The following is a 9022-nucleotide window of genomic DNA, read 5'->3' on the forward strand; positions in this document are numbered from 1 at the left end:
AATGTAGGAGGTCATGAACTGCACAAAATGAAGGATTCATTTGGCCTTTGATTGATTGATTGATTGATTGATTGATTGATTGATTGATTGTGTCATGTTTTCTGAATGCCCAAACAAAGCACAGCAAACTGATTTGAGTGGCCTGTGTGTCTTCTTCCTTGGGACACATATTGGTGTTACTTTTCATTTTACATTTTAACGTTGTTAATACTATATCTTGTGTTTGTAACACAGAGGTATTTTGTCCCAAAGGAGACACACAGATGTGATAAATGACACTGCTTTTTAAGAGTATAGGGCCTACATACTAAATAAAACACTTGGTACATTAAGTGTGTATTTTTGGTGGAGAAATGAAAGTGGTCTTATTTGAGTCCATCCCACCAATTTCTGAACACTGATCTGGACCGTGGGACGATTATGTTATTATGATAATATTCTCAAAACTGTGTGAGCTTGTGGTTCACTGCAAGTTGCGTTAGCCATTTTGAGTGTTTCAGACAGGCTACAGCACTTTTCATTTTCAAATAAGAATGGAAAGGCAGCACTACTGTGGAAGAAATACAAATAAACCCATATTTATACAAGGGGCCTCTATTCGTGTTTGTTTATTTTTCTCAACACGTTTTAATATAATATGTTCTATGTCATTTTACAGCTTTACCAAAGGCACCATTACTGCGTTTTACCAAAATCTGAAGCCCCTGGCTGCATGATGTCCGGGTTGCATGTTTTGACCAAAATGCATTGAAAAGTGGCATGTCTATTATCCAATCGCATGAGCGGGGCTTGTCATCGTAACCAATCAGAGTCCATTTCCTGCGTTGCGGCCTGCGGTGTGGCTCGGTGTGTGTGTGTTTGTCCGCCTTGGCCTTGGCTTGGAGTGGTAGAGGCGGGCGAGGGAATGGTGTAGCAAACAAGCAGCTGGAAATCAACTCAAGGGAATGTAAAACTTTGGAATTTAAATCGACCACAAGACGCCGTGTCTGCGTGCTCAAAGACTTAACATATTACCTGGTTTCTCATGGAAGCAGATGGTTTTGTGAGGAGGCGTCGGATGACAGCGGAGACACCAGGCAATGATCCCGGGGTTGCTGGTGCCTCTGCCGGGGCAGAAGTTCGATGGATTGGGGGAAGATTTTGGGGAGTTTCGGAAAGTATCGTGGGAAGTCTGACACCCCGGATCGGAGGCGAGACAGAACTGCAGACTGTTCATTGTATCCGTGGTGCACAGGATCAGACAGAGGACTCTGAACCAGACTATGAGGGTTTGCCACAGGGAGCTTCAACTAGCACCCACATGTTGGCTGGAGCCGTGGCTGGAATCATGGAGCATTGCCTTATGTTCCCCATCGACTGTGTCAAGGTAGCATAGCTTAGTGGCTATCCAGCTAGCTAACCCACAACTTTTAATGTTTGTTCTCCGTGCTTTCAGAGACTGGTCCTATGCTGTGACGTTAGCTTTATTATGGCTAATTCTTGTAGCCAATTTGTTAGTTAGCATAGCTGGTTAGCTTGCTTGCTAGTCACGCTGCAAGCCTGGCGGCAGTGAGGGCAAGGTCAGTCAGCTCGGCTAACGTCTCAACTCCCTGCTAGCTAGCTAGCATGCTATTACAAGTTAACCTCAACTAGCTACTGTCTAGCTAAGATAACCTTTAGCTTGGTCAACCACCCGAGCCCTACGGTCAGCCTGCGCATCATCCATCATCGACCGACTCTGCTGTCAAAGCCTCGCTGGTCATAGTGTTATGTAATGTGTAAGCAATGCGGAAAGGAACATGCATGTCAAGTCAGACACATAATAACAGAAACCTGTTGGTAACCCCACTGCACCAACAGCATCAGTGGCACAGTGTAGAGTTACAGCTAACAGTTGGGAGTATTGTGGTGGAGCGAAACTACTCTGTTTACAAAAAGCAAGGGGCTGAATGAATGTTCTTGGATTAGCGCGTGTTTATACCCTGGTTGCCAATATTATTTCTAGCCAAATAAACTGAGATACAGCACAGTTTTGAGACAATTTGGCCATGGTCAATCCAGTCCTTAATGACGGTGTTGCTTCTTTCCTTATACTGCAAAAGAAAGTGTAGTAGGTCATCGCAGGACTGCACTGCCTTTACTGAGTAGTAGGCCTATGGCTGCACACACGTCCATAACTGATTGTTTGTAATGGTCTGTTGATCACATGGGAGTCATGCCGTTTGACTGGGGCCAGTGTTATCATGTGGTCCCCCACTGTTACTCATAAGGTAGTCTCTGATGCTAGTGATAGCCTGGCCTACATGATGCCAGCTATACAGGTGCGTGCCTTCACTGGAAATGGGTCTTACAGGTGTAAGCACCAACCTGGTAGTGTTGTGATCAATTTTACCAGTTTTAAATTACAACTAAAATCATGGCTGAAATCAAACCAATCATGTGACCATTAGCTCCCTTAAGATACCAAGCACAGTGCACTTTTTTATGTGTTGTATTTTATAATGTTTATGTACTGGACACTGCAATTTTAACTTTTGTTGTAAAGTATTTTGTAAAACTTGCCTGTCTTTGTATCACCTGCCCAGGGACTGCAGATGAAATTTAGCTTTCTTGCTAATTCTGGGACATTTACTAACTGTCCATTGTCCCTGTTAAATAAATTAATTTAAACGTAACAAGGCATTTTCTATTGCCATATGATGTCAGCTAGTTGTGGCTGTGCAGTGGTGGCCATTGTATAACGCAGACACAGGGCCAGAGCGAGATGGAGAGAGACGGCGAGCTCAGTGCAGTCAGCTGTCTATGTCAGGCTGAAAAGCTATTGAGATACCCAGGCTTCATCCGTGTCTCTTCCACCTGCAGTCTACCTCTGTTGCAACCTGCCTGGGTTAACTTTAAGTAGAATAGACCGGCCCCGAACCTGGACCAGGTCGACATTTACAGATCCTTCTCATGTTCTATCAGCGTGCCTGTTACACAGCTAATGGGTCTCAGGGTTTCTCAGTGCAAGCCTCGGGAGATTTGGAACAGTTAGTGTTGTGACTCAGCAAAACGAAGTCTAGTGTGCTGTGCTCAAGAGCTGTGCACAAACACACAACTTGACACGTTCATGTACAGAAATAGCCGTGACATTGGACAGAAAATGGATAGATAAGGTGCAGCACATTTTGTAAAAAGAACAAAATCTGAAAATTGAGAAATATTCAAGATGCATCTGTCCAGCATATTGCTTGCTCTCCTTTCTTCTTGCATCAGTGCTTTTTCCCCATTTAGAGCGATTCTAAATAGGCTACCTCTATTGTATACAGACTTTTTCTTCCTGTGCTCAAAAGTGTATCTATATAACATTTTTACTTGAGAGATTGTTGTGTCAAGAGGGTTTAGTACAGGCTTCCATGCCTCTCTTGCATATTGTTAATCCCAGTAATTGTTGATTTAAAATGAAAAACTTGAAAAAAAAAAAGAAAAAAAAATTGCATGTTGCATTTGTAAGTAGGTCAGAGTGTACACTGCACAACACAGGAATGGAATTTCCAATAGTTGGGAAAAAAGCCAAATGTGGCACCCTTTGCCTCATAGTTTTCTGGGGAAATCGGTGGAAGTGGTGTTTACATTCAGTGCAAAGGTCCTTGTTAGGAGGCACTTTCTGGGTATGCAAACACACAACATAGACGCAGCGTATCCATACCTGGTAAAAGGTCTACTAGCTTTACATGGCTACATTATTAAAACCTTTTGGCAGGTCACTTCCAGGGCAGTTAGGGACAGCCATGAATGAATGAGTACGGTAGTGAGATTGCAATTTGCTGAAAAGCTTTTCTTCGGTAGCTTACACAGAGATGTGCTATGGTTTTGTGTGCTGGTCTGGCGGCATAAAACTGCAGCTCTGGCCCTGAAGTGTGAAGTAACTTGAAGCAAATACCCATATACAAGTGTAAGCTAGTTCTCATCGGCCCCTTCATTCCACAGCTGTTGTATAGAGTGACTTGAGGTCCTGTTTACACTTTGATAGTCCACTACACACACCCAGCGGGCTATAAGTTTGTCAATTCAGCTGGAAGTTTGGTGTTTCATGTTATGCGGCTAGTTGCTCCGAGGACAGACCCCCTCACCCAGACCCAAGGCGGCCCTTACCAAATAGCAGATAACTGAAACCCTGATCCCTAGCACATGTGCTTTATGTTAATGTAATATAATATTATAATTTTTCTCAGTGTGTGTTTATGTGTCAGGATGAGAAAGGTGTGCCTCAGGGTCAGTGGGAAAAGAGGCTTACAGGAAGTCAGCTTATGTCCCTCTGTGACCTTGGAGATTGTAACTGCATACTTCCTCCCATTCAACTATGCTCACACACACACACACACACACACACACACACACACACACACACACACACACACACACACATGCACACAATGTTGAACACTCTCATTTCCTTTATTTAACCCCAAATTCACAGTCTAGTCTATTCAGTATATGTAATAGACATAATAACAGACTGTTCTATGCATTGGATTCTAATGTTTATACTGAATTCAGGCCACGTTCAATTAACCTAGCCCTAATGTGATTTTTCAGACCTCAGCGGGTGGTAAGAAAGCACAATGTTGACTTTGAACATCAGACTGGCTCTCTACATTCCAACCTTTCCCCTTTTCCAGACACGCATGCAGAGCCTCCAGCCCGACCCCGCGGCCCGCTACAGGAACGTGATGGATGCGCTCCGGCGAATCGTAACCACCGAGGGCATCTGGCGGCCAATGAGAGGGCTGAATGCGACAGCTGTGGGGGCGGGACCTGCCCATGCCCTCTATTTCGCCTGCTATGAGAAACTCAAAAAGACTCTAAGTGATGTCATTCACCCAGGGGCTAACAGTCATTTGGCTAATGGTACCATAAAACATGCATATACACACGCAAACAATGTCATACAGTTGTACAGCTGCTGTATGGCTATCTTAACCATGAGATCCCCATTAGACAGTAGGTTGATATCTAGAACTGTAGCCCTGAGTTGACCAACGCCAAGCCCCATCCCATGCACCCCTCAATATGATCTCTATGGAGCTGCTGACTCAGCCTAATCCATATATAGACCAGACACCGCCTGACCAGTTCTAAAAACCTTGGCAGGTCATCATATGTGATAGAGCCTTTTCATAGCTAGAGTGTTAGGCCATGAGGAAGTGCCAGCGTCAACTGTAGATCTGTCACTGGCTTTGGGAAAAGTTAAACAATGGACTGTCGTGTTAGGGTCAATTTTATCAAAGCGGCTTCAGCCACAAAATAGGAAGAAATTCAACTTGGAAAACGTGCTCTGAATGTCAGGCTATTCCTTATTCCATGTTCTCCCTACTCTCTCTCTTCCCTCTTTTCCAGTTTAGTGGGAGGCTGGGTAAGTCGTCTTTCTCCCGTCTCATCTCCTCTCCTTTGTTGGTCCAGTCTTTCTAGCTCATGGGCTTGGTAAAGATCTCCCAATGGAGCAATGAACTGCCTTGTCCACTAGGTGTCTCCCTATGCTCAGGTTTAGCCTCCTGATCTCAACCAGGAGTGATCTCTCTAGTTTCTATCGTTGCTAAACTGCTAAATGTATTCACCAATTCTGCTATCATGGGGTATTCTTTTGGGCATAATGTCCTCACCTATCAGGGGTAAGGCAGTGAAAGAGATTAATTTGAGTCCATTCTAAACACTGCAAAGGGGTCCTTACCATGGCAGTTGAAAATGCTTTATGCATTCTCATTCTCTCCCTCTTTATTGCCTCCTCTTCTGTGATCCTTATCTATCTTTTCTGATTTTGTGTGGTCATTTTTGAAGTGTGTGTTTTTCAGGAGCAGCTGGGTGTGTGGCCACACTGCTTCATGATGCAGCCATGAACCCAGCTGAAGGTAAGGGCAATACTTTGTACTGAGGAAATGTGGAAAAGTGGAGATATTGAAAGGAGGATATGACAAGAATAGAGTGAAGTGAGGTTTGTGTGTGTTTTATGCTTATATTTGTATGCGTTAATGTCTTTAGAGACAAGGCAGGATTTTTTTATGATGACAGTTGGCTTTGTCCAACTCCTGTGAGGAGTTTCAAAGAAGAAACTTGCAGGTGCCACTCCTGAGCCAACCATCTGCACTTGGTGGCCTTAACTGTGCAGTCTCACATATACACTTTCACAGCTGCCTCTAGTCCACCTGCCTTAGCATGTCAGTAGAAGGACACCGGTCACAGTCATGGTGTGCAGCTGTTGGATGCAGCTGTCTTAAGGATAGGCTCCTATTAAGATGACATACTACATCTTTCTCTCTCCTGTTCATTTGACTAGAAGCTGCTCCTGTAGTTGGAGGATGTTTTTACTGCTGCTAATAGCTCACTAATTTCTTTCTTTTCCCTCCTATTTTTTTCTCATCACCACGGTACCCAATGACGCGTACACACCTGGCCGGCCTTCTCTTCCACCTACACATCTATCCACCTCTCCCCAGTTGTGAAGCAGCGCATGCAGATGTATAACTCTCCCTACCGCGGCGTGCTGGACTGTGTGCGCGCCGTGTGGCAGAAAGAAGGCGCTGCAGCTTTCTACCGCAGCTACACCACCCAGCTCACCATGAACATACCCTTCCAGGCGCTCCACTTCATGACCTATGAGTACCTGCAGGAGCTGCTCAACCCCCACAGACAATACAATCCCTCGTCCCACATGGTGTCCGGAGCTTTGGCCGGGGCCATCGCAGCAGCAGCCACCACGCCTCTGGACGTCTGCAAGACCCTGCTCAACACCCAGGAGTCCCTAACCCTCAGCTCCCTGTCCCCCGGCCAAGGCCCAGGTCCCGGCCCTGGTCCGGGCCAGGGCCAGAGCCAAGGAGCCCACAGACGCATCTCAGGCCTGGCCCACGCCTTTCGGACAGTGTACAGGCTGGGCGGCCTGCAGGGCTTCTTCAAGGGAGTCCAGGCTAGGGTGATCTACCAGATGCCCTCCACAGCCATCAGCTGGTCAGTCTACGAGTTCTTCAAGTACGGACTCACCAAGCACCAGCACAACAAGAGGAGATCGCAGCACAGGGAGGCTGAGATGTAGACGAGTCTCCTTGGTGTGTTCTCCCGTCATGTCGCTCTGCCCTCTCTGTAGGGAGATAAAGTCGATACGCACATAGAGTCTAACCAATCTCCACCTCAGTTGTCTCACCCCTATCAGACAAACCCAATAAGAAAGACATCTTCATATACTGTTTGGCAGTACAGTTAGTTATATTTCTACTACACTGTTGGGAGACTGGGTGTGGTGTGAGTTTTTGTTGTTTCTCTCTACAAGGAGAAGCTTTTTACACAGTATTATAGTACTAGTTTATCTGTTTGTTTGTTTTTTGTCAGCCATTCAAGTGACCACTAAGTTTATCCAAGCCGAGGGTGAACGTGAAGAACACAGCAGTTGTGAGTTGGAAAGATAGTCAGCAGGGGGCAGTAGTATTACTTTAACTTTTTTTTTTTTGTAGTTCTGGGGTTTTCAGTGGTCTTGCTGTTCTAGGATCTGATTTATTTTCCACCCAACCGAACCTTGAATGTGTGAGTGAAAACTCATAACTGACTCCAGATCCGACCCCTTTCTGGAAGTAGAACTTGCCTTTATTGAAGATCTCAAAACAGAATATCCTCACACTAATCAAACTAAAAGATAAGTTTATTCTTATGTCCAGCTTGGGCCACTAAGGAGGGGTCTCCTTAAGATGTGAAATGATTCATTTCTTTTGGAAAAAAATGTCAATTTTATTGATTTGATCCCATTTTTTTGCCAAAGATTAAATTATTACAGCCATTCTGATTCAAAGGCAAACATCTTACAGCTGAGAATGTTTTGTTGTTAATCCTACACACATGCATTTGCTGACTTAGATCTACTTGGACACCTGTTCTTCTACTGTAGTTTCTGTTGACAGATTTTGGAAATGATTCTTAGGAACCCTGCCAACCTGGCTACTTTGATCAATGCGAGCAGAGGTGAAGAGCATTTTATGTCTTGATTAACTGAACTGTGCAATTTTGTATGTGAGAAATCAGACTTGTTATGTCTTTCTTAGATTAACAAGAGAGACCGTGGGTCAGGCTTGGGAAGTTCTATTTGGTTTGGCCATAGATTTCTGTTAGAGGGTGAAAGAAGATAAAACCAGGATATTAATAATTTAATAAATTCATTGCCCTTCACCAAACTACATTTGTGAGTTTATGATTGTTCCCCATGATATACCTAGAGAGGAAAATGTTCAGTTGCTCTGAGGTATCTGAAGTTTAATTTTATTTAATTTATTATTTTGTTTTTTATTTGATTCCTAGAATGGTATTTTATTTCCAACAAATTTGTTGAGTTTTCCTTTGTTTCCATTGTTGTGTTTAATCAGTCCTCAGAATATTCAACTACTCAACATTTATGTCTCCTGTTTCAATTTGGCAGAGCATAGCTCAACAAAGAACTTGGTTGATTGATCTATTGGTTGTTCTTTACCCCTGCTATCAGGGTACTGACATAAATGGAAGCTGTCATTCTTATTGATTGATGTCTGATTGTTCCCGACACTGCATTACACTCGCTGTTCAATAAAGACTGAGCAGTGAGCCTCCACTTACTGCTCATAAATGCTGGAACCCCCTTTGTTTGATTTTTTTTCCAAGGAACAATGTGCATGCTTTGCAAACCATGTGAAGATGCTTGATTGAATGTTTGTTTTATGCATATTGACGAATCATTAAAAGAAGGTCACATTTCCATTCTATTCTGGTAAACTATAAAAGATTTGAACTCTCTTGTTAATTTCCCTGCTAATCAGAAATCAAGGAGCGGGTTGGGTGAAAAGGAGGCAATCCCCGGAGCCACATCTGTATGGCCAGAAACACATGGAGAGTTTGTGTTTGTTTTCAGGTATTTATTTTCACTTGGAGGCAGGTACAGTTGTTTAGGCTTAAACACAGGTGCAGATGTCAACTTTGACCCTCTAGACTGAAAACACAGTTTGTACTTGCACACACACATAACTTGCATACAAACAGCTTGGCTGTCTGTGAA

The 9022-nt window shown here is 43.9% G+C and overlaps 1 protein-coding gene across 3 annotated transcripts; it reads left to right on the forward strand.

Annotated features, from left to right (window-relative positions):
- The first annotated feature begins 887 nt into the window (after positions 1-887).
- Positions 888-8597, forward strand: slc25a28 (solute carrier family 25 member 28). 3 transcript variants are annotated; one of them, XM_071526594.1, is made up of 5 exons: positions 888-1366; positions 4641-4869; positions 5811-5867; positions 6453-6782; positions 6831-8597. In XM_071526594.1, the coding sequence occupies exons 1-5, from the start codon at positions 1025-1027 to the stop codon at positions 7043-7045; spliced, it is 1173 nt and encodes a 390-aa protein (XP_071382695.1). In that variant the 5' UTR covers positions 888-1024; the 3' UTR covers positions 7046-8597. The 3 variants fall into 3 exon arrangements, with proteins under 3 accessions (XP_071382695.1, XP_071382696.1, XP_071382694.1); XM_071526595.1 differs by having other exon boundaries at positions 6453-6774; positions 6826-8597; XM_071526593.1 differs by having other exon boundaries at positions 6453-8597.
- Positions 8598-9022: the final 425 nt, after the last annotated feature.

Source organism: Centroberyx affinis, unplaced genomic scaffold, assembly GCF_046629955.1.
Source record: "Centroberyx affinis isolate AG114_WGS23_722 - 3 ecotype Tasmania unplaced genomic scaffold, CSIRO-AGI_Caff_v1 ptg001434l_1, whole genome shotgun sequence".
Lineage (NCBI taxonomy): Eukaryota > Metazoa > Chordata > Actinopteri > Beryciformes > Berycidae > Centroberyx > Centroberyx affinis.

Bases quoted from the DNA above. Each gene is read 5' to 3' on its own strand.
- slc25a28 (XM_071526593.1), top strand. From the start codon at position 1,025: ATGGAAGCAGATGGTTTTGTGAGGAGGCGTCGGATGACAGCGGAGACA. The intron at 1,367-4,640 runs GTAGCATAGCTT...CCCCTTTTCCAG, and splicing joins TCCCCATCGACTGTGTCAAG to ACACGCATGCAGAGCCTCCA. The intron at 5,868-6,452 runs GTAAGGGCAATA...ACCTCTCCCCAG, and splicing joins AGCCATGAACCCAGCTGAAG to TTGTGAAGCAGCGCATGCAG.